This window comes from Polypterus senegalus, chromosome 15 (genome assembly GCF_016835505.1).
Source record: "Polypterus senegalus isolate Bchr_013 chromosome 15, ASM1683550v1, whole genome shotgun sequence".
NCBI lineage: Eukaryota > Metazoa > Chordata > Cladistia > Polypteriformes > Polypteridae > Polypterus > Polypterus senegalus.
Genome location: NC_053168.1, coordinates 71,471,902 through 71,498,489, shown reverse-complemented (window position 1 = coordinate 71,498,489; position 26,588 = coordinate 71,471,902). Strand labels below are relative to the sequence as shown.

The 26,588-nt window shown below is 37.3% G+C and overlaps 2 protein-coding genes across 3 annotated transcripts in view; one reads left to right on the top strand and one right to left on the bottom strand.

Moving 5' to 3' along the window:
- The window catches only part of dus3l (dihydrouridine synthase 3-like (S. cerevisiae)), a 67,507-nt gene extending 67,063 nt beyond the window's left edge, over positions 1-444 (top strand). Inside the window, exon 14 of the mRNA XM_039737408.1 lies at positions 287-444. Coding sequence (XP_039593342.1) covers positions 287-359 — 73 coding nt within the window. The 3' untranslated portion in view covers positions 360-444. The remainder of the gene's footprint in view (positions 1-286) is intronic.
- Positions 445-1,791: 1,347 nt separating this feature from the next.
- Positions 1,792-26,588, bottom strand: part of sri (sorcin) — a 37,778-nt gene continuing 12,981 nt past the window's right edge. The window contains exons 3-8 of one of the 2 annotated variants that reach the window (XM_039737410.1): positions 26,302-26,371; positions 25,393-25,436; positions 24,199-24,346; positions 5,934-6,047; positions 5,712-5,770; positions 1,792-1,967 (exon numbers count right to left, since the gene is read on the bottom strand). In XM_039737410.1, coding sequence (XP_039593344.1) covers positions 1,941-1,967; positions 5,712-5,770; positions 5,934-6,047; positions 24,199-24,346; positions 25,393-25,436; positions 26,302-26,371 — 462 coding nt within the window. In that variant the 3' untranslated portion in view covers positions 1,792-1,940. Of the gene's footprint in view, positions 1,968-2,985; positions 3,028-5,711; positions 5,771-5,933; positions 6,048-24,198; positions 24,347-25,392; positions 25,437-26,301; positions 26,372-26,588 lie in introns of those variants that run through there. The other variant, XM_039737411.1, reaches the window with a different exon arrangement.

Sequence of the window (26,588 nt, the reverse complement as noted above, 5' to 3'; positions counted from 1 at the left end):
ATATAATTCAGTTGAATGAAGACTTGAGTCCCCATCGCCCGTCTCTTATTGTTATCCCCACTTGCATGAGCATCAGTGCTTCGTAATTAAGGATGCTTTAATATCGTACAGCAACTGCCTGGAAGTTTCTTCATTTTGTTCACAAGTATGCTAATTTGGAAAATTTCTGCATTTGAATGAATACCAGAAAAAAAAATGTGCACATTCTGGAAGAGCAAATAACTATAGCAATATAGTTTTGTATTTTAACCAGATACCAATAATGTTCTCTTTTCTTTTTATTTAGTGAAATGTTGCTTGGACCAGTACCACCCAATTTTACGTTCCTTCCCAAACACAAAGCCAACTCGTACAAGTAAGATTACAGTGAAGAGCTTCTAAACAAGATGTTTAATTTGTTTAATCCAATTTACATTTCTGCAGTAATAAACATGTAATCATTTACCTCATTAATTACCATAGTCAAATTTTGCTCAATATCTTGTGTGATGTATTAAATTTGTAACTACAAAAAACCTTTTGTCTAATTTGAATCATGTTTCATTTCTTTGTTTTGAATAATAAAACATTTTACCTGTAGTAATGTCTTGGTTGAAAATTGTAAACGTTATGGTATGGTGGGTCAAATCTTGTTTATGGTACAGGAAGCCCTGTAGTCAACTTTACTTTTAGGCCGTATGTTGTGCAATTTTTTTGCACAAGTTCTTAGTTTTCCCCTATGCAATTTAGTATTTCTAAATAGCAAAGTGGTAATGTCAAGCTCCTTTGTCATTTTTTTGATTAAAACAATGAAATTCCATTGCTTCCAGCAAATGATTAAGGGTCGGTGTGACTATACTGTTTGTGCAGAGTTGTCCTTGTGTGGATGCTTCCAGTCTGCTGCTGCCACTCACTGTTTGGAAGAAATTCCAAAGGTGTTGACAGTGAATTGGGATTTGCTAAGGTAATTTATATTTTCTTATATACAGTGGCATCTTTTAATAATTTCAAGGTCAAGAATATTTCTGTAGTAACTTATGGTACTTGCACGTAATGGCTTGAAAGTGTATTTTAACATTTTAGCCTAAAATTTATTAACACTTATTCCAAATGTATAGTAATTGCTGCCACATGGTGTAAGCTGAAAAAGTCCATCTGAGAATAACCTCCTTTGACTTTTACACAATACAATGTGCTATATCACCTAACATTCTTTGCTTCATCACTTCTATACACCATTTTCCCACTTAAATGACCTATTAAAGGGCAAGCCATGTTGCTGGCTATCAGTCAAAACTGGCAGGGCATTTTGTACCAACTCCATATTAAAATGGGGAGCCAAATGCTACATCTCAGTAATCTTGCATTTGCCTGCCTTTCCATCAGCTTGTGTTTAATTTTGACTAGATGCATAATTTCCGTTTGTGGTCATCAGTGAAATACAAAGAGGGGGGCAAAACGTTGAGGCATGATCTGCCTAAAGATTACATGTAACTGAAATGTCACTTTAGCTTAGATTAAATATTAACTGCATATTTTGGGAAGGAGGTGTAAATAAGCATATGGTTCTATTAAATTAAAACATTCAAATGTTAAGCACAAATACATTTTTCCACTTTTCCTGTCTAATAAAAAAACAGTGGTCTATTCTAAATGGATAAAAGACAAAATGTTAAGTAAATGACAGATACGTGTGTATTTTAATTTTCTGTTGAATTTATGCAGAACTTCATTTAATTGCAGCCAGATTTATTGAACAAAATCGAAAGGCAGAAATAGTTATACTGTACATTTCAGGAAAAAAACAAAAGCTAGAATTAGCAAATAAGAGCCAATCATTTATTTAACGGATACAAAAAAACATGTAAAAAAATTGACAAATGCAAATCATTTTACAAAACATGATCCTTTTGCAAACTGATGAAGGAATTTGTAGATTTAAAATGTTCTTGAAGTCTTCTTTAAGAACTCATGGTACACTGGATAAACTGAAATGACAAAATTTTCAGATTAGATTACATAAACTGTTGACATGAAATAGTAGCTTTAGACTGAAACACACTTCAGGGCTAAGCTGAATGTTAGAATTTTCAGGTTAATTATTTATTTAAGTGACCACATTCCATATCCAGAAATTAGGTCTTGTGGAATACATTTAGCAAAATTCTTCAGTGCACACTGATTAGGAACATATTTAAAATGGGCCATGTTAGAAAACTTACACAATAATGCAGTACTTGGTATTGTTTAGATCCACAGTATGCAGTTTTGCATTCCAACAAGGTTCAGTCATTTTTGGTTTTAATTGATCTCTGGTTAGTTATCAGACCTACCAGTGCTTAGTGGCAAAGCTTTATGGTCATGAGAAAAGTACACCCCACTGAAATATTTAACAAATGTGGACAATCAAAATTTAATCTTTAAACACTACAGGTAAAGGTCCTATAAAAAACATTATGAAATATTACATTTTGCAGTCAATTGTATAATTTAAACAAATGCAAATTTTGCACGTGAAAAATGTATACCCCTACATTTCACACTACCTAGATACCTAAAATTTTAATCCATTGCATTAGATCAGGTGCAGAGATATTGCACCATCATTACGGATGAGCCATGCTTATTTAAACCTCAAACATTTGCATGAGGCATCACCATGCCTAGATTGAAAAGATCTCTGGGAGGTGTTCAGAAAGAAAGTTGTAGAAGCTTTTAACCACTCCATTGTCAGACAGATCTACAAGTGGAGAATATTTTGCACAACAGCGAACTTGTTTCAGCTGTTAAGCATTACAGAGCAGAGAAGAATTCTGCCTGGAAGATTGGGAAAAGTTTCTCCCAGTTGATATTGGAAACTCATAGACAGTTGCCGGCAATGCCTATTTGAGGTTGTTTCTGGTCAGGGGGCCAATACCAGCTAGCAGAGCAAAGCGTTGACTTACTTTTTCCAAAGCCAGAAGTGGTGCATCTGTTCATTTTTTTGCTGAATACATTATTGCAAAGTCCAATTTCATTTTTCTACCCCTCCCTTACATCACCTTCTCTCTAAAGATATTGTTTACATAAAGATCAAATATTAATACATGCATCTGTTAACACTTGTTGTACTTTTTTGTACATTTTCACACAACTATAAAATGTTTAAGCTTCTTTTGCAGTTTTCTTATAACTGAACACTTTTTTGTAATGGTTTTCCCTTAGCTGGCTGATTAAACCTGTGTCTGCATTGTTCATTGCTAATAAACATCATGAATACTAAAGGGAAGCTGGAACTTCACTCCCACTTCTGCCTGTATGCTCATTAAGACCATGGTTCTTACAAATAACAGACCAGTAAATATAGCTCTGAATTAGTTGACACCACTCAGGATAGCACTTGGATATAATTAAGAGGAGAATGCTGTAAATATTGAATTAGAAAAAAAGGTAATGAAGCATGTAAAGTTCAAATTCAATGAAAAAGGACAGCTTGCTGAACAATGAGAGCAATTAAAGGAATGATGCATCAAGTATGAAATTGGTTGGAATAAAAACACGCACCCACAGGGTCCCTAGGGACTGAACATGGGACCCACTGGTCTAAATGAAAAGAAAACTGGTCTCAGTGTGAGCAAGATCACACCAAGAAAATGGACTGGCATGTAAATACAATGTGGTTAAAATAGTGTTTGTATCTTTTTTTGTTAGCTTTACTTTCATATCAGTGTTCTATAAACTCACACGCTACTGTGTAGTAATTCAAAAATATTTATTTCAAACTTGCTGTTTGAATGAACCGTACTTCTGTACAGTCGTGGCCAAAAATTGAGAATGTCAAGTATTGGATTTCACAAAGTCTGCTGCTTCATTGTTTTTAGATTTTTTTTGTCAGGTGTTTCTATGGTAGACCAAAGTATAATTACAAGCATTTCATAAGTTTCAAAGGCTTTTATTGACAATTACATTAAGTTTATGCACAGAGTCAATATTTGCAGTGTTGGCCCTTCTTTTTCAAGACCTCTGCAATTTGCCCTTGGCATGCTGTCAATCAACTTCTGGGCCAAATTCTGATTCATGGCAGCCCATTCTTGCATAATCAATGCTTGGAGTTTAATTTGTGGGTTTTTGTTTGTCCACCCACCTCTTGAGAATTGACCACAAGTTCTCAATGGGATTAATGTTTGGGGCGTTTTCCTGGCTTTGACCCAAAAATTTCAATGTTTTGTTCTCCAAGCCACTTAGTTATCACTTTTGCCTTATGGCACAGTATTTGAACATGCTGGAAAAGGCATTGTTCATCACCAAACTGTTCTTGAATGGTTGGAAGAAGTTGCTCTTGGAGGATGTTTTGGTACCATTCTTTGTTCATGGCTGTGTTTCTAGGCAAACTTGTGAGTGAGCACACTCTCTTGGCTGAGAAACCACCCCACACATGAATGGTCTCAGTATGCTTTACTGTTGGGATGACACATGAAATGGTGAGCACTGCTACCATCAGTCTTCTCCGGATAATTTTTCCAGATGCCCCAATCGATCAGAAAGGGGATTAATCAGAGATAATGACTTTACCTTAGTCCTCAGCAGTCCAATCCCTGTACCTTTTACAGAATATCAGTCTGTCCCTGATGTTTTTCTCGGGAGAGAAGTGGCTTCTTTGCTGCCCTTCCGGACACCAGGCCATTCTCCAAAAGTCTTCACCTCGCTGTGCTTGCAAATGCACTCACACCTACTTGCTGCCATTCCTGAGCAAGCTCTGCACTGATGGTGCCCCAATCCCGAGCTAATGAACAAAGAACAAAACATCCTCCAAGAACAACTTCTCAGAATCAACCAAGAACAGATTGGTGATGAACAATGCCTTTTCCAGCATGATGGAGCCCTGTACCATAAGGCAAAAGTGATAGCCAAATGGTTTAGGGAACAAAACATCGAAATTTTGGGTCCATGACCAGGAAATGCCCCAGACCATAATCCCATTGAGAATGTGTGGCCAATCCTCAAGAGATGGGTGGACAAACAAAAACCCACATTCTCACAAACAATGCCACAAGAGTGTTTAGGGACTCCATTCAGTCTCTACTTTGGAGAAGTTGAACTTTATGAAATGGTTCTATTGTAATTTTAAACTGACCCCATCGTATGCCAAACTTTTCCTCTTATTCATGGTCAACTTTAGTTCTATATTAAGGACATTCACAAGAGTATATTAGGTCAGATTTAAAACACAAAAAATGCAAATCTCTACAAAGTTTATATGTTGAGACTGCAGTATTTGCTTATAGTTGTTTGAATTACCAAACAGACCAGGGTTAGAGCTCTGACCAGGGTCTTTCACGACTTGTTCTTTTTGTCCAAGCCTCACAGCAATGCACTACAGTCACTATCATACTGAAACATGAACCTCTCTCCTGGGTTCACCTTTGCAGACTGAAGCAGGTTTTTCACAAGGATGCAGTTAAAATGCCAGAGTGAAAACTTTATGCTGGATTTTAAATTGCTCAAAAAAGGTAAGATGATCACCACTCAATTACTGTTTACATTTCAGGTGGGTGTCATTCTGTTTCCACTACTTGATAATCTGCTATTCTGCAAACATTGTTTGACTTAATATTTACCTTTTTAAAATTTCCTAATAAAACAATTGTGGAGTTTGTCATTAAGAATGTGTTATGCCAAAATGATCTCCTTAAATTACGAGATTACTAGTATAAGCTATACAGTGCATCCTAAAAACGTAATTATATACTTACGTCATCATATGAAAAACTGGCCGTTCCTTGTTGAGCTTGGTCTCGTTTTCTAAATGAATCTAAAGAAAGTTTGTACGTTTGTCAATATTGTAAGTAACTAAAATTATATCAAGTTGAACAGTTTACTTTTAGATAATGTTTTACATTGTATCAAATGTAGGATTATGGTTTCAGTTTTGTCTCAAATTAATATGCACAGATAAAATTAAACATCTTACATACCTGTCAAGGTCCGAAGTCTTATACAACAAGCCATATAATCATCAAAACCAATCTTTCCATTAAGGCTATATCTTTTCACTATGATATTCATTGCTTGAGGACTTAATCGGAAGCCTAAAAAAAACAACAAAACAAAAAAGATTCTCATTTAAAGAGAGCAGAATGTTTTATTAAAAACTAATGCACTGTTTTATGTTCATATTTTCTCCAGCTCAGCAGGAAGATGATCAAATTGTTTTACTTTGATCTTCAAAAAAAAAAAAACCAAAACAAAAGCCAACAACTGGTGGAACACCCCTTTCAACCACCTCCAAGCTAGTATCCTCTTTAATAAAACCTGTGTGTGCGTCCAGGTGTCCGTGTGTGTCTTTACTGGTGAAGTGCGCATGCGTGGGGCCACATGGCACGTGTTCAGTCTAGTCCTGTGCAGAGAGAGACAGACAGACAGACAGACACACACACACAGGCACGCGTGCGACAGACACACACAAACAGGCACGCGCACGACAAGACAACACAGGCTCTCGCGTGCATTGTTACAATGTTACTTTTCTTGGTTGTTAAATTACGGATTTTTCAAATGTTCATTTTTTTTCCCCCCTTAAAACTCATTTAAAAAATTGTTATAGCACGAACTCTTGCAGTGTTGCGTTCTCTGTTCAAGGTTTTCTTAGTGTTATTCAATGTTTTTATATTTAGTTTACTATTACGCTGTGCATTTAATGGTATTATCTATACTAAAAGGCAAAGCCCTCACTCATCACTAATTCTCCAACTTCCCGTGTAGGTAGAAGGCTGAAATTTGGCAGGCTCATTCCTTACAAAAGTTGGGCAGGTTTCATTTCGAAATTCTACGCGTAATGGTCATAACTGGAACCTATTTTTCTCCATATACTGTAACGGCCGTGGGGGGTGGAACTGCGTGTGACATCACGCCTCCCACGTAATCACGTGAACTGACTGTGACTGCAGTACATAGAAAAGAAGAGCTCCCAAAGAGCGCTGAAGAAAAACACAGAATACTTTATTCGCGAGATACAAGTTTAATGAGAAGACACGAGGTATAAACGAGACTTTGGATCACTTTGTAACGGAGTTAAAATTGCTGTAGCGAGAAACTTAAGTGCCGGGTCTTAGCTAACATTAAATAAAGCCGTGGACATCGCGAGATCACACAAGAGAGCAGCTCACGTGAACTGACTGAACGCAATACGAGTGATCACTTCCATGCATCAAACCTGTACAAAAAACAGGTGATGGCTTTATATGCCGTTCGTTTTAAAAACAGCGGAGAAGCTGTGTAAAGGCTGTTTCACAAAAAACCAGCGGAGCGTCTTATATGAGCAGGCAGTCAGTTAAAGAAGGGAATCAAATATCTATAATCGTAATAAAACAAACAAATAACGTACAAGCCGCGGATTAAATAAAGGAAATGGGTACGTAATAACTTAATTCTACTTTCAACAAAAAAGATAATAGATGTTCCTAGGAAATTAAAGACATACCACTGAGTACAGGGGGATTTTCCAAACAAAGATTTTTAGTGAAGCAGTATTTAGTTGTATGGAATTAAATCAAATATGAAAAACTGGTTGTGCAAAAATGTGGGTACCCTTGTCATTTTGCCGATTTGAATGCATGCAACTGCTCAATACTGATTACTTGCAACACCAAATTGGTTGGATTAGCTCATCAAGCCTTGAACTTCGTAGACAGGTGTGTCCAATCATGAGAAAAGGTATTTAAGGTGGTCAATTGCAAGTTGCGCTTCCCTTTGACTTTCCTCTGAAGAGAAGCAGCATGGGATCCTCAAAGCAACTCTCAAAATATCAGTATCAGTTCAGTATCATGGTTTAGGGGAAGGCTACAAAAAGCTCTCTCAGAGGATTAAACTGTCAGTTCCAATTTTAAGGAATGTAATCAGGAAATGGAAGGCCACAGGCACAGTTATTATTAAAACCAGATCTGGCAGGCCAAGAAAAATACAGGAGCGGCACATGCGCAGGATTGCAAGGATGGTTACAGACAACCCACAGATCACCTCCAAAGACCTGTAAGAACATTTTGCTGTAGATGGTGTATCTGTACATCGTTCTACAATTCAGGGCAATTTGCACAAAGAACATCTTTATGGCAGGGTGATGAGAAAGAAGCCCTTTCTGCACTCACGCCACAAACACAGTCGCTTGTTGTATGCAAATGCTCATTTAGACAAGCTAGATTCATTTTGGAACAAAGTGCTTTGGACTGACGAGACAAAAATTGAGTTATCTGGTCATAACAAATAGCGCTTTGCATGGCGGAAGAACACCACCTGCTACCTACTGTGAAATTTGGTGGAGGTTCCATCATGCTGTGGGGCTGTGTGGTTAGTGCAGGGACTGGGGTCCTTGTTGAAGGTGAGGGTCGGATGAATTCAACCTGACATCAACAAATTCTTCAGGATAATGTTCAAGCATCAGTCACAAAGTTGAAGTTACACAGGGGTTGGATATTCCAACAAGACAATGAACCAAAACGCAGTTTGAAATCTACAAAAGGCATTCAGGATGAGGGAGAAGTACAATGTTCTGGAATGGCCGTCACAGTACAGAGACTTGAATATCAGAATATCATCGAAGATCTATGGGATGATTTGAAGCAGGCTGTCCATGCTCGGCCGCCATCAAATTTAACTGAACCGGATAGATTTTGTAATAAAGAATGGTCAAAAATCCCTCCATCCAGAATCCAGACACTCAAAGGCTATAGGAGGTGGCTAGAGGCTTTATATTTGTAAAAGGAGACTCAACTAAGTATTGATGTAATATCTCTGTTGGGGTGCCCAAATTTACGCACCTGTCTAATTTTGTTATGATGCATATTTTCTGTTAATCCATAAACTTAATGCCCCTGCTGAAATACTACTGTTTCCATAAGGCAGGTCATATATTAACAGGAAGTTGCTACTTTGAAAGCTCAGCCAATGAAACAAAAACCCAAAAAACTAAGAGGGGTTCCCAAACTTTTTCATATGACTATATGTACAGAAGAACAGCTAGTAGCCTACAAAAAGGAATGATACTGTAGCACCCATCAATACTGGTATGGGCACAAAATACTTTCTTCCAGCAGCATGTTGATGCAGTACAACAATTTTGTTTATTACTAATTAGTATGAACTCTTATGAAATGTTTTTGAAATGTCACAAGTGTATACACTTAAGTGCAGTGTTTGGCATGGGAGTAGCTCATGCTAAAATGATTTAAAATTATTGCACCAAACCAATTTGATTATTGGGCTATAACATGTTTGTGGAGGGTTGTGTTAAAGATGAAAGGCTGTATAAGTAGCTTCATGTGAAAGAGATGATTTGCTAATCATTTGAAACTAAAAAAAAAAAAGACAAAAGTGATGGATCATCTAGGAAAGATTGTTGCAATGCATTAACTCTTTTTTATGGATTATACATGATACTATCAATGTTTTAATCTTATTAGCTGGTGCTTCACTAAACATTTTGACAATCACTTGTGTTCCTAAGGTGGCTTTAAAGTTCGTTTTTCTGTACAGTGCCTCCTCACTACATAAATCACTTGTTCCCAGCAGACGCAAGTCAATGCTTGTGTCCTTAATGGCAAGTGTCAAGTCGATAGTTGGTCAGCTGCAGTAACATCTGACAGTGACGACAAACTCCAATGCCTGCCGATATCTGCTTTGTTCAGCCTTTCATGGATGGCACCCCACAGCTCACCAGTTTGGCGTTCAACACTATCCATCCAACACTAGCACATCCACATTCTCTTTCCAGATAGTTAACTCTGCTAGAATCAGCTCTTTGTTAAATAAACTAGTTGAAGTTTACCATTGAAATAACCATATTTTTCACAGTAACAACTCAATTAGTTATTTTGTTGTCAACTTTGCTGTCAACAGATGAAACCTACACTATTACTTTCATTTTTTCTTTTCTTCACTCTGACCAGTGCCCTCATTGGTTACCATTCAAACCAATAAAAAGTTAATATCAGCTTTTACTTTAAAGTTTAAAACATTCTAAATATGCTGTAATTACATAACAATCTGACAACGTGCATAATAAAAAAAAAACTTTTACTGAATTTTTAATTCTCATGAACATTAAAAGGGCTATATTTACTATGTCTGTAAATTTTCTTTTCCCTGGTTGTCAGGACAGCTCAGTTCAAACTTAAGGAAACTACCTAGCAGTTGGCAATTTATGCTATGCAAACCTAAACTTACTAGACTCCACTGTAATGAAGGGCTGCTGTTTGTTTCACAAACTTTGCAACAGCCCTTTGACACCCTGTTGTCTTGCCACCCCCACCCCATCGAGCAATGGAAAAACAGGGTGGACTCAAGTATCTGAATGCCAGTGTTCACTAACGAAACTGTAGTTTAACTTTCACCGTCTGAACACAAGACAGTTGCATTTTTAGTTTAGCCAATTCCAGCAGGATCAGAACTGGGAGGCTGCACCGAGTATGTTTCTGCAACCGCTTTGTTGAAGCCGTAAAGCATGCTACACTGCTTCACATTTATATAATGTACAGTACTGGTGTTTCATGAGTTTTAGTGTTACCCCCTTTACATGCAACTACCTTTTCACATATTTTGCATTTTCATTGCATTTAAGTGAGCCCAAACTTTTAAACATTTACTCTGTCATGATGACTGGAAAGCACAAAATGTAAACGCTCCGTTACATGACTAAACTGTGATCGCCTGTCACCTGCAATGTCATCATTAGGAACAGTTAGGAATTTAAAAACGCTGCTAATGTTAGAATAAGTTAACCTAAAAATACTTATAGCAGCAGAGTTTTTCCTGGAACTTGATATTTTGGTACCGACCAGTCCAGAACCAGTACTAATTTAAATACCAGTTTTATTATTATGAGAAAATTAAGCTCAGTCACAGATAGTAAAATTGTATGCATGATGAATTAGTTTGACAAATATGCAACATAGCAAAATACCTGTGCTTCGCAGCAGCGAAGTACTGCCTTAAAATTTTTATTAAGAAGAAAATTAAACCTTTTTAAAAACGGAGGGAAAATAAACCAATAATTATTTGTTAAGGATCTCTTTGTATACCACATTGTTAGTTCGGCCCTCCAGTTGTAATATGACCAAGCTGTGCGCCGAACTTACTCTTGAGCATGCAACGTACAGTTGGCCATGTGAACAGTAATCTTGTTTCAAATCTCACAGCTTGGATTGCTGCTGTCATTAATGGTTTGAGTTTCATGGTTTGTTTCAATTACGACAGTATTTGTAGGACTTGTGTTGAAGTGACATTCAGCATCTGTCAAGCATTGCAAGCATACAACCGGTTTCATCGATAACTTCACATCCAGCTTTTGAGAGTTTAAAAACATTCATAAACATCAAAGTGTCCACTACTGAAATCGTCACCTGTGAGTCTAAGATGTTTAAGAAGCACTGGCAGTTGTTGAAAGCTGGAAAATATTTGGCCATTTCAGCACACTTGAAAGCGACAACCGAACAATTCAGCGGCAGCCATCAACTCGCATGCAGAGCCATAGGTGAAGGGCTTAAGCATTTCACTCTTCTAGTGCTCCTATGTAGTATAATTATCTCCTGTACCATCATCAGTCCACACCTTAAACCTGTCCCAGTCATTTAATACATAAGACACAATGTTCCTCCGGATATCAAGAGAGCCTGATATGGCCGTGCAATATGTAACAAAGAGAATGGAAAAGGTAGGTGCCCTCTCCGGGCATGGAAACCACTCGGTAAGTGACAGTCCTTTGATCGATGGTGATCACCTCGATAGACATGTTAATGGGGGTACGGTTGAAATGATAAAGGAAATGGGTAACTGAACAATGTAGAGGAAGTCTAATACCTAAACAATAACTATAATCATAATAGGGAACGTAGAGACTGGAGCGACGGACGGCCTTATATAGGCAGGCAGCCAACAACGTGGGAGGCGTTGGGATGGGGGACCCAACGCTGCCTCACACGGTGACCGAGCTGCAGGCTATATTCTGTAGAATTTCGAAATGAAACCTGCTTAACTTTTGCCAAATTTCAGCCTTCTACTTCACGGGAAGTTGGAGAATTAGTGAGTGAGTGAGGGCTTTGCCTTTTATTAGTATAGATGAATGATAAACAGTATGACAATTCTAAAGAAAACAGTTTTTAGACTTTCAAAACTATCTGTGTGGACGTTTTTTGGTGAATATATAAACATATGAATATAAAACTAACCTAAAAAAAAAAGCGAGAAAACACATTTCATGAGCCTTCAGAAAATTACTACATAAATTCCTACAGTAGTACAGATTATGAATGCAACATTTCGCATAGCCTAGCAACATTCTGAAAATGGTGGTAGTAGTAGTCTATGACACATTAATTTTATTTAATTTTTTTTTTTTTTGTGATGGCACTTTGGCCGAGACAGCTGGTTGTGGCATTAACTACATATTAAATGATTCTATAAATCACTTGTGTGCGGGGTCTTAAGTTATATTCCAGTTTCATCATGTACGTGTGAATGCGGGTTTTCCTAAATTAATCTAAATGTTACTCCAATGAGAGCCCCATTACTGACATGCACCGTTTCTGGACTTCATACGATTGGTTGGCACTTAACTCATATGCTTCAATCCTGGGAATTCATGGCTGTTATGAGGACAACAATCTGTCATTGACGCTCAAAGCAAAGAACAAATTAGAAAGACTGCATTTGATAAATACATGCAAAATGTTTGGAATTTTCTTTAAAAGTGACTATTAATTAAGCACCGATTGCTTTGTGGGACTATAAATTTTCTGTAAGATGTACAGCTCATTATCCTGTGGTTAATATTTTTCAATTTTGGAAATTATATCTTTGTACTTTTAAACTATCAAGTACAATATTATGCAGTACAATACTCTTGCGCAAGTGGCAAAGAGAATGCCACTGCCTAGCAATAAGATGATGCTGGGCTCATGTCTAGGGTCCTCTCAGTGTAAAGTTTGCAAAGCATTTTGAGTAGTGAGTAAAGCTCTATATAAATACAAAGAATTATTATACTTGATTTATCAATTTCAAATTTTTTCTTTACCAATTAAACAAAATGTGTTGAGCTAGAACTCTCAGCCTCTAGATACCTTCACAGGACCTCAAACTTAATCCAAATGGTATAGGTACCACCACCTTTTTGTTTACAAAAGAGGCACAACTAATCACATATGTGGAGATTTAAAACAAACCTCTGTTCCCTCAGTGTGCCGTGGACATTTTATTCATGTGTGTTACTGTCATTACTTGTTATGGGGTTTGTACACCAATAGCTTTGATAGTATTCATAGTTATTTTTATTCTGTTAAATGCACTTTGTGGTGGGACTGACTGACTCACTCACTCACTTCCCGTGTAGGTAGAAGGATAAAATTTGGCAGGCTCATTCCTTACACCTTACTTACAAAAGTCATAACTGGAATCTATTTTTCTCCATATACTGTAATGGAGTTGAGCTTGATGGCCGTGGGGGGCGGAGTTTCGTGTGACATCACGCCTCCCACATAATCATGTGAACTGACTGTCAATGCAGTACGTAGAAAACAAGGAAGAGCTCCAAAAAGCGCTGAAGAAAACATGCATTATACAATTGAGAAGGCAGCGAAACAATAAGAAGCGAGCAAGTGACACACACAAACATATTCTTGAGTGCAGCTACTTCGGAAACAAAGCACGGTGTAAACCTAAAGTTTAAATTAAGTTCATAGACAGGCTGCCGCTGGTGTTTGTCATGACCACGGCTAATGTGGGATACAAGTTTAATGAGAGGACGCAGGGTATAAACGAGAGTTTTGATCACTTTGTAACCAAGTTAAAATTGCTGGTGAACGACTGTGCTTATGCAAATTCCGAGAGACTGCGTTTGTGACGGGATTGACAGTTAAGGCGGGTGGGGGAGTGACGTCATCATCATTGATTTGAGGCAACATTGCTTTCCTCCTGAACAAAACTATATGTTGCATTCTCAAAAAAAAAAAAAAAAATTATACACACACACACACCCCCCCCGATCTACATACAGTCAAAATCGACTGTACATAAACGACACACACACCCTGGCGCTGACGTCCAAGGTTCGATTCTAGAGAGAAGGTGCTGCGAGTGTGTACTGCCTGATGAGCCCAGAATTAGGGCAAAACACGTGCCGTGTAAAGTTTGCATTATTTGACAATACAACTATCTATATCTCATATATATATATATATATATATCTCATATATATATATATATATATGCTCAAAAAAATTAAAAGGAACACTTTGAAAACACATCAGATCTCAATGGCAAAAAGAAATCCTCCCGGATATCTATACTGATATAGACTGGGTAATGTGTTAGGAACGAAAGGATGCCACATCGTTTGATGGAAATGAAAATGATCAACCTACAGAGCCCTGAATTTAAAGACGCTCCAAAAATCAGAGTGAAAAAATTGCGGCAGGCTAGTCCATTTTGCCAAAATTTAATTGCAGCAACTCAAAATTGTACGCAGCACTTTGTATGGCCCCTGTGTTCTTGTATACATGCCTGACAACATCGGTGCATGCTTCTAATGAGATGACAGATGGTGTTGTGGGGGGATCTCCTCCCAGATCTGGACCAGGGCATCACTGAGCTCCTGGACAGTCTGAGGTGCAACCTGGTGGCATTGGATGGACCAAAACATAATGTCCCAGAGGTGTTCTATTGGATTTAGGTCAGGAAAGTGTGGTGGCCAGTCAATGGTATCAATTTCTTCATCCTCCAGGAACTGCCTGCATACTCTCACCACATGAGGCCAGGAATTGTCGTGCACCAGGAGCCACTGTAACAGCATAGGGTCTGACAATGGGTCCAAGGATTTCATCCTGATACCTAATGGCAGCCAAGGTGCCTTTGTCAAGCCTGTAGCGGTCTGTGTGACCCTCCATGGATATGCCTCCCCAGACAATCATTAACCCACCACCAAACTGATCATGCTGAATGATGTTACAGGCAGCATAATGTTCTCCATGGCTTCTCCAGACCCTTTCACTTCTGTCACGTGCTCAGGCTGAACCTGCTCTCATCTGTAAAAAGCACAGGGCACCAGTGGTGCATCTGCCAATTCTGGTATTCTATGGCAAATGCTAATCGAGCTGCATGCTGCTGGGCAGTGAGCCCAGGGCCCATTGGAGGACATGGGGCCCTTGGGTCACCCTCATGAAGTCTTTCTGGTTGTTTGGTCAGAGACATTCACACCAGTGGCCTGCTGGAGGTCATTTTGTAGGGCTCTGGCAGTGCTCATCCTGTTCCTCCTTGCCCAAAGGAGCAGATACTGGTCCTGCTGATGGGTTATGTGGGTTATGGACCTTCTATGGCCCTCTCCAGCTCTCCTAGAGTAACTGCTGGTCTCCTAGAATCTCCTCCATGCCCTTGAGACTGTGCAGGGAGACACAGCAAACCTTCTGGCAATGACACGTATTGATGTGCCATCCTGGAGAAGTTGGACTACCTGTGCAACCTCTGTAGAGTCCAGGTATCGCCTCATGCTACCAGTAGTGACACTGACTGTAGCCAAATGCAAAACTAGTGAAGAAACAGTCAGAAAAGATGAGGAGGGAAAATGTCAGTGGCCTCCACCTGTTAAACCATTCCTGTTTTGGGGTCATCTCATTGTTGCCCCTCTAGTGCGTCTATTGTTAATTTCATTAACACCACAGCAGCTGAAACTGATTAACAACCCCCTCTGCTACTTAACTGACCAGATTAATATCCCATAAGTTTCATTGACTTTATGCTATACTCCGATTAAAAAGTGTTCCTTTAATTCTTTTGAGCAGAAATTTATATTATTTTTATATATATATATATATATATATATATATATATATATATATATATATATATATATATATATATATATATATATATATATTTTTATATATTAGTGGGCCATTTATATAGATACACCTTAATAAAATGGGAATGGTTGGTAATATTAACTTCCTGTTTGCGGCACATTAGTATATGTGAGAGGGAAAACTTTTCAAGATGGGTGGTGACCATGCTGGCCATTTTGGATCCAACTTTTGTTTTTTCAATAGGAAGAGGGTCATGTGACACATCAAACTTATTGGGAATTTCACAAGAAAAACAATGGTGTGCTTAGTTTTAATGTAACTTTATTCTTTCATGAGTTATTTACAAGTTTCTCTTTGTTTACAGCCATGGACATGTCGCAGAGGTTAACACGCGAGGAGCGGAAAGAAATTTTGTTGATGTCTGGTGAACGCAGTAACCGGGTCATTGCAGATTTCAATGCAAGACACCCTACGAGACCACCCATCTCCCATGCTACAGTTAGCAAACTGCTTGCTAAGGTTCGTGAAACTGATTCAGTGTTGGATTTGCCAAAATGTGGACGCATGAAAACTGTCACTAATGAAGAAACATCAATGGCTGTCCTAGCTTCATTCAGCAGGAGCCCACAGCGTAGCACTCGCCGCATGTCAATGGAGAGTGGCATTAGTCGAACATCCCTTCGGCGGATATTAGCTACTCACAAATGGCACCCTTACAAACTCCAGCTACTGCAGCATTTCAACAAGGATGACCCAGATCAGCGCACTGAATTTGCAGAATGGCCAAAACAAAAATTGGAACATGACCCTCAGTTTACGCAGAAGATTTTATTCAGTGATGAGGCAAACTTATGTGAATGGTGAAGTTAAAACAAAACCTCCGCTATTGGTCTGACTCTAACCCACATTGGATAGATCCCTCCAAGACTGTTGGAACAAAAAAAATTGATGTTATGGTGTGGTATATGGGGTACAAAGATAGTAGGGCCATTCTTCATCAATGGGAACCAAGGCCACTGGATATGCGAAATTGCTACACGAGGATGCGTTTCCCTCTTTATGCACTGAAGCTGGCACGTTCCCCGAGTTATTCCAGCAAGATGGTGCACCACCGCATTATGGGTGTCAGGTCCGAGCATTCCTAGATGAACAGTTTCCTGGAAAGTGGATTGGTCATTGTGGGCCAGTTGAATGGCCTCCAAGGTCTCCCGATCTGACCCCCTTAGACTTTTATCTTTGGGGTCATCTGAAGGTAATTGTCTATGCTAAACTTGTAAACACCTCATGAAAGAATAAAGTTACGTTAAAACCAAGCACACCATTGTTTTTCTTGTGAAATTCCCAATAAGTTTGATGTGTAACATGACCCTCTTCCTATTGAAAAACCAAAAGTTGGATCCAAAATGGCCAACTTCAAAATGGCCACCACCCATCTTGAAGTTTTCTCCCTCACATAAACTAATGTGCCACAAACAGGAATATCACCAACCATTCCCATTTTATTAAGGTGTATCCATATAAATAGCCCACCGTGTGTGTGTTTGTGTGTATGTATATATATATATATATATTTTTTTTTTTTATTTATTTATTTACTAGCAAAATACCGCTCTGCTTAGCGGAGTAGTGTGTTAAAGAAGCAATGAAAAAGAAAAGGAAACATTTTGAAAATAACGTAACATGATTGTCAATGTAATTGTTTTGTCACTGTTGTGAGTGATGAGTCTTGTTGTCATATATATATATATATATATATATATATATATATATATATATATATATATATATATATATATATATATATATATATATATATATAATATGATATATATACACACACACACATACATACACATATATATATATATATATATATCTACATATATACACATACATATACACACACACACACAAATCTATACTAATAAAAGGCAAAGCCCTCACTCACTCACTCATCACTAATTCTCCAACTTCCCGTGTGGGTGGAAGGCTGAAATTTGGCAGGTTCATTCCTTACAGCTTCCTTACAAAAGTTGGGCAGGTTTTATATCGAAATTCTACGCGTAATGGTCATAACTGGAAGCAGTTTTTCTCCATTTACTGTAATGGAGATGAGCTTCAACGCCGTGGGGGCGGAGTTTCGTGTGACATCATCACGCCTCCCACGTAATCACGCAGTACATAGAAAACCAGGAAGACCTCAAAAAAGCGCTGAAGAAAACATGCATTATATAATTGAGAAGGCAGCGAAACAATAAGAAGCGGCGAGTGACATATACAACCATATTCATGACTTCTGCTACTTCGGAAACAAAGCACGATGTAAACCTACACTTTAAATTAAGTTCATAGACAGGCTGCCGCTGGCGTTTGTAATTTAGTGCCTGCCCATATAAGGCCGTCCGTCAGCGGCAATCCAATAGCAAACTCCCACTAAATATTCACGGGTTAAGGACTGTGCTTATGCAGAGGAAGATGAGATGGTCAGGGTGGTGTTTGGTACAAACTCAGCGAAACTGCAAGAGAAAGTTTTAAGTGCCAGGACTAAGGTAACATTAAATACAGCCATGGACATAGCACGAGATGGCACCAGCACAGCTGGGAAACTTCGATGCATGTACACCGAAGCGGCTCACGTGAACTGGCGCAGTGCACAGATAAAAGCAACAGTTCCAAAGAGCTGAACAAAACCGAATTACACAATTGAAAAGGCAGCAAAAATATGAAGCGTCTGATACATACAAGCATATTCATAAATCCAAAACAAAGCACACGTTGGAAAAAGTCAATGTCCCGCTAAAGGAAGACAGTGTAAAAAAACCCGTGCATGCAGTGTGTCAGGTCTCAGATAAAGAAGAAGACGAGCTGTTTATTGATGCAGTAAGAAACGAATCGATGAATGAAACCTGTCATCTTTACAGCGATTGACAAACACGGAATGTAACTTGAACACAACACATCCTACAAATACGAACCTGATTGAAAGAAATAATGATAATCAAATCCTTGATGACAGCAACACTCAGTAACACTCACAAAACAAATACTGTATATTGACAGTCATGTTACGTTATTTTTAAAATGTTCCCTTTTCTTTTCTAGCTTTTTTAACACACTACTTCTCCGCTGCGATCGCTGGTATATATATATATATATATATATATATATATATATATATATATATATATATATATCTACATACCCGATCAATAATGGATTTTGGTAAAGCCATACTCAGTGTATTCATTAGATGAGCGGTAAAAAGTAAGAGCGAGGGAAGGATGACTTATTGAGGCATGCAGGCTGTAGTGCGTCAACTCTATCTGAATTGCGCGATCACATTTGAAAAATATATCTTTTCAAGTTCTATTTAGTCCATATGTGTCAAACTCAAGGGCCGGGCCACATCCGCCCGGCGTAATTATATCCGCCCGAGATCATTTTATATACTGTATTATTGTTATTAAAGCCGGGTATATGAAGCGCTGGTAACACAATAAACTACAGATCCCATAATGCAGCGCTTCAGCTGCCTTGCCGAACACTTACCGAGTTAATCAAGTTATTGCGAAGCTAGCTCACACGATGCTGAAGAGAAAAGTTGATTCTGAAAATAGAGCCTTTAAAACCGATGGGAGGCTGAGTATATGTTTACTGAACCCGTGTGTCTCATTTGTGGAGCTAATGTGGCTGTAATTACAGAATTTAATCTAAGACGGCACTATGAGACAAAACATCAGGTTAACCTGAATGCAATGCAGAAGATACAGAAAGCAGCATAATTAAATAAGAATCTGACACTTCAGCGGACGTTTTAACCCGTGCACAATCACAAAGTGATTTCAAGTGAAGCTGCTTTTATGGGAGACACAAATGCACCAGTGCACCTTGCCTCACTTTCCCTGTTGCCAAGTAATGTTAAACCAAGTCGTCACTACGGTGTTCCCAAATCGCACTTTGCTGATAAACTGAGCGCACTGAGTTTGCACGGCGCTTTGGTGACTTTGAAGAACAAAAAGTCCGTCTACATGCGGCTCGAACCTTGTGCATGTTTGGTAGCACATATCTGTGTGAGAAGCTCTTCTCAGTGATAAAGACTAACAAAACAGCACACAGGAGTCACTGATGAGCACCTGCAATCCATCCTGAGAATCTCCACAACACAGAACCTCACACCAAACAGAAACGAACCTGTGGCCAAAAAAGATGCCAGGCGTCCAGCTCTAAAATGACATATGAGCAAAGACAACTGAATGATTTGATTTGTTATTGCTGAAAGGAACACATTTTATTTATATTTCTAGGTTTTGTTATGCAGCATGTTCATATTTGAATTTGTATAATTTTGACAGGATATATTTTTATGGAGAGCAAAATCTTTTGGGATATTTAAAATCTAAGTTTATTTTTATATAAAATTACATAAGAGTAAAGAAATTTGAATGTTTGTTCTTTTAACGTTTACTTTATTTCTAACTTGTATAATTTAGACAGGATATATTTTTATGGAGAGCAAAATATTATAAGTTGTTTAAGGTTTGAGTTGATTTATTCACGATAATATTCCTGTCTGTTTTACCATTCCTACCAAAGATATTTCTGTCGACTAAATAAAAATTCCTTCTATTTAAAATTTAAATAGAACTTGAACAAATACGATAGTTCATAATATCCACGCAGACTTGCACGTAAGACGGAGTTATCCGTTTTAACAAGCAGCGCACTGATACTGAAATAGCTGTGTGTGTATGTATGTATGTATGTATGTATGTATGTATGTATGTATGTATGTATGTATGTATGTATGTATGTATGTATGTATGTATGTATGTATATCTATCTATCTATCTATATATATATATATATATATATATATATATATATATATATATGACAACAAGACTCATCACTCACAACAGTGACAAAACAATTACATTGACAATCATGTTACGCTATTTTCAAAATTTTTCCTTTTCTTTTCATTGCTTCTTTAACACACTACTTCTCCAAGCTAAGCGGTATTTTGCTAGTACACATACATATATATATATATATATATATATATATATATATATATATATATATATATATATATATATATATATATATATATATATATATATATATATATATATATATATATATATATATATATATATATATATATATATATATATAAACATATATATACATATCTACATATATACACACACAGCTATTTCAGATCAGTGCAATACGCTGCTTGTTAAAACGGATAACTCCCACTCTTACGCGCAAGTCTGCGTGATATTATGAGCTATCGATTTGTTCAAGTTCTATTTAAATTTTAAATAGAAGGAATTTTTATTTAGTCGACAGAAATATGTTTGGTAGGAATGGTAAAAACAGACAGGAATATTATTCGTGAATAAATCAACTCAAACCTTAAACAACTTATAATATTTTGCTCTCCATAAAAATATATCCTGTCAAAATGATACAAATTCAAATATGAACATGCTGCATAACAAAACCTAGAAATATAAATGAAATGTGTTCTTTTCAGCAATAACAAATCAAATCATTCAGTTGTCTTTGCTCATATGTCATTTTAGAGCTGGACGCCTGGCATCTTTTTGGCCACAGGTTCGTTTATGTTTGGTGTGAGGTTCTGTGTTGTGGAGATTCTCAGGATGGATTGCAGGTGCTCAGTGAGGCGACTCCTGTGTGCTGTTTTGTTAGTCTTTATCACTGAGAAGAGCTTCTCACACAGATATGTGCTACCAAACATGCATAAGGTTCGAGCCGCATGTAGACGGACTTTTTTTGTTCTTCAAAGTCACCAAAGCGCCGTGCAAACTCAGTGCGCTCAGTTTATCAGCAAAGTGCGTGTTTGGGAACACCGTAGTGACGACTTGGTTTAACATTACTTGGCAACAGGGAAAGTGAGGCAAGGTGCACTGGTGCATTTGTGTCTCCCATAAAAGCAGCTTCACTTGAAATCACTTTGTGATTGTGCACGGGTTAAAACGTCCGCTGAAGTGTCAGATTCTTATTTAATTATGCTGCTTTCTGTATCTTCTGCATTGCATTCAGGTTAACCTGATGTTTTGTCTCATAGTGCCGTCTTAGATTAAATTCTGTAATTACAGCCACATTAGCTCCACAAATGAGACACACGGGTTTAGTAAACATATACTCAGCCTCCCATCGGTTTTTAAAGGCTCTATTTTCAGAATCAACTTTTCTCTTCAGCATCGTGTGAGCTAGCTTCGCAATAACTTGATTAACTTCGGTAAGTGTTCGCAAGGCAGCTGAAGTGCTGCATTATGGGATATGTAGTTTATTGTGTTACCAGCGCTTCATATACCCGGGCTTTAATAACAATAATACAGTATATAAAATGATCTCGCGGGCGGATATAATTACACCGGGTCGGATGTGACCCGCTGCCCTTGAGTTTGACACATATGGACTAAATAGAACTTGAAAAGATATATTTTTTCAAATGTGATCGCAATTCAGATAGAGTTGACGCCAAGCACTACAGCCTGCATGCCTCAATAAGTCATCCTTCCCTCACTCTTACTTTTTACCGCTCATCTAATGAATACACTGAGTATGGCTTTACCAAAACAATCATTGATGGCTAATAAAGTATCCATTATTCGAGTATGTAGATCGGGTTATATATATATATATATATATATATATATATATATATATATATATAGTAGTATGTATAAAAAGCTATATAAATATATATATATATATTAAATATATATATAACATGACTGTCAATATACAGTATTTGTTTTGTGAGTGTTACTGAGTGTTGACTGTCATCAAGGATTTGATTATTACTAGTGTTCTTTCAATCAAGGATTTGATTATCATTATATTTGTAGGATGTGTTGTGTTCAAGTTACATTCCGTGTTTGTCAATCGTTGTAAAGATGACAGGTTTCATTCATCGATTCGGTTCTTACTGCATCAATAAACAGCTCGTCTTCTTCTTTATCTGAGACCTGACACACTGCATGCACGTTTTTTTTTTTACACTGTCTTCCTTTAGCGGGACATTGACTTTTTCCAACGTGTGCTTTGTTTTGGATTTATGAATATGCTTGTATGTATCAAACGCTTCATATTTTTGCTGCCTTTTCAATTGTGTAATTCAGTTTTTGTTCAGCTCTTTGGAACTGTTGCTTTTATCTGTGCACTGCGCCAGTTCACGGAGCCGCTCGGTGTACATGCATCGAAGTTTCCCAGCTGTGCTGGTGCCATCTCGTGCTATGTCCATGGCTGTATTTAATGTTACCTTAGTCCTGGCACTTAAAACTTTCTCTTGCAGTTTCGCTGAGTCTGTATCAAACACCACCCTGACCATCTCATCTTCCTCTGCATAAGCACAGTCCTTCACCCGTGAATATTTAGTGGGAGTTTGCTATTGGATTGCCGCTGACGGACGGCCTTATATGGGTAGGCACTAAATTACAAACGCCAGCGGCAGCCTGTCTATGAACTTAATTTAAAGTGTAGGTTTACATCGTGCTTTGTTTCCGAAGTAGCAGAACTCATGAATATGGTTGTATATGTCACTCGCTCGCTTCTTATTGTTTCGCTGCCTTCTCAATTATATAATGCATGTTTTCTTCAGCTTTTTTGAGGTCTTCCTGGTTTTCTAGGTACTGCGTGATTACGTGGGAGGCGTGATGATGTCACACGAAACTCCGCCCCCACGGCGTTGAAGCTCATCTCCATTACAGTAAATGGAGAAAAACTGCTTCCAGTTATGACCATTACGCGTAGAATTTCGATATAAAACCTGCCCAACTTTTGTAAGGAAGCTGTAAGGAATGAACCTGCCAAATTTCAGCCTTCCACCCACACGGGAAGTTGGAGAATTAGTGATGAGTCAGTGAGTGAGTGAGTGAGTGAGGGCTTTGCCTTTTATTAGTATAGATTTATTATGACAGCAACACTCACAACAGTGACAAAATAATGACATTGACAATCATGTTACGTCATTTTTAAAATGTTTCCTTTTCTTTTTCATAACTTCTTTAACATACTACTTCTCCGCTGCGAAGCGTGGGTATTTTGCTAGTTGTTTATATATCTTTATGCACTTTTTGATGTTCCGGTGTCAGATATGGCCAAATTTCAAAGGGAATCAATAAATAAACATTACTTGTTTTTCAATATGTTTATTTATGCTAGTTTAAAATTAGTTACCTGCTGCATACCGGCCGCTGAAAATGTCTGGCCCTGCTAAATTTCTTGGTGTGAAAATCTGGCCCAACTGAATTTGTAATTGAATAGCCCTTGTATAAAACATAAAATATTATGGCCACAAGCTCCCCTAAATGACTACACCTACAAACAGAAGACAGACACAGCATTTAAGCACACTTACCCATTAAAGTGATGGCCTGCTGCATTTCCTGGGCATCTACAGTACCACTCCTGTCTTTGTCCATGCTCATAAAGTTACCTCGCCAAGCATTTATTACATTACACAGCTCCTTGAACTCATTGAAACCCATTGTACCAGTCATATCTCGCTGAAATGCCAGAATTAAAGAAAAAACAGCTATTTTATACAATAAAGTCGTGCAAAGAAATGTGCAATGCTGGAAATACAAGTTAATACTCAAACCCAAATGATTATTATTAAGGGGTAGGAATACTATGAAATATATATGTTTTAGAATGCAAGACATGCTGTCACACTGTTTTTTTGTTAAATATTTGACTCGGAAGTATAGAAGAAAAATGTAAACATTTCTTGATTTTTCCTGAAATATTTACCACCTCTGATCATACTGTTAATTCCCATAACCAACAACACAGTAATCATAAAAAACTAATAACTGAAAGCAATAATAATGTGGCAGACATTTTCTATTTTAGCCATAATTAATTTACCCTAGTACTAGACAAAAATAAATGCTTTATTTCAAAAAAAGAAAACTCAGATTTAAATAGTAACAAAGCAGCGCTGCATTACTGTGGAAGTCTAAAAATGTTTCAGACAATGACACCTCCCCAAGCCTGTTTGAGAATGTTTTATTCTATCATCATCAGTGAAAATGGACAACCAACCGTCTAAGAAAAAAATACTCTTTTCCTTTTGAAATGCTGAATGATCCACAGAGCCTGCTGGTGCTCCAATATCTATCTGAACCCCTGATTAACAGTGCACTTAAAAGCCAGTTTATATTTTATGGTGAAACAAAGTGCTGATTCTCCCTGCATACAAGTTGCTAGGATCAATAAAAATTAGAAGTAGTGTACCTGTATACTTAAGATTATGTGTCTCATTCTGTCTGGGCTGCATTTTTGCAAAATTAAAAAAAAAAAAAATGTCACACCATGATTACCCCCCCAAATGAAATTACCTTATTATTGTAAGATAGTAAAACATTATTGCTTCCCTTTAAAAAGAAATTAATGATATCAAAGATGTCCCACATATTTTTGGAGCAAGGAGTACTGGAACAAATGTCACCTAAAATGGCTTTTAGTAAAAACATTCTACAGAAGATTGATTTTGTTAAAAAACTGCTGCCGATAATACTAATGGAATAAGCAGAAACGAAAAGGATACATCCAACATGGATATCATTAGCCTGCACGTTTCCAGGTTGAAAGCTATGTTTAAAAGAAAAAAAAAAAAAAAAAAAAAAAACTGGTAAGTTAGCAAATTAATAAATGCATACATAGAATACACAGAGTTAAAGCTCCTCTAAAACAATTGCGCAGCAGTTGAGACCAATATGTTGATGTATAAACTATGTAATTGCAAATTAACATACAGCGAACTGCAATGAAATAACACATCACTTTATACTACAGCAAAGCAGAGTGCAGTGGGTATACCAAGCTACCCATCCAGGAAAGAGTACAAGTAGTCCCAATACAGAAAGTTAAAATTCCTGACAAAAAGACATGAGAACTTGAGATCTTAGGGTTTTTTCTTTGATATGTTAATTTTCAAGTATTTTTGCTTCATGAGCCTAACTGCCTATGTTTTTCTTTGTCTTGATAACTATACTTTTTTTTTTTATTATTATACTGTCACTGGCGAGTCCTTTCTATTGTACTGCAACTACACTGCAAAGGCACTAAAATTATTTGAATACAATGATCATCAACTACAGTACTTCTGTGTTACTCCAATGCCCTATGAAAATTTTATTTGGATGAAAAGTTTGCATTTTAAAAATTTGGCATTAGACTTTATTTATAAAACAAGAATTGAGTATTACACAAATGATGCTTTTAGGAAATTCCAGATAATAGGGGCTTTGATTCATCTGGACATGCCTAAGAGGAATTAGAAGTTTCATCAAAAGGATCTGTACTATTGTAAGTCAAACAAAAATCCCTTCAGTGAGATCAAAGCACAAATTAGGCAGATTGCATTTGAAATGTACAGTAAGCACTATTATAATAAAAATTAAACAAAGTAAACGTCATCAAGAACATATGATGCACTAATTTTTAGGTTACTTACGTTTGGAGGTACCAGTAAAATTTGCTTGAGTAAGGCATTTCTGTAGCTCCTCTGCATCTATTTGGCCATCCTATATGAAACAGTGATGTGAATAAAAATCACTTATACATTTAGATGAAGATGAAAACCATTTAAAAAAAAAAGGAAAAGAATGTTAGCCAGTAAGACGCAGCTCCTCTTCCCATAACAATGCACTTTACAAAGAAAATATTACAATATAGCATCAACATGCAATTTGATAAGGAAGCCATGAATCACATTAACACAACTGAATCAAATTAAGTGTA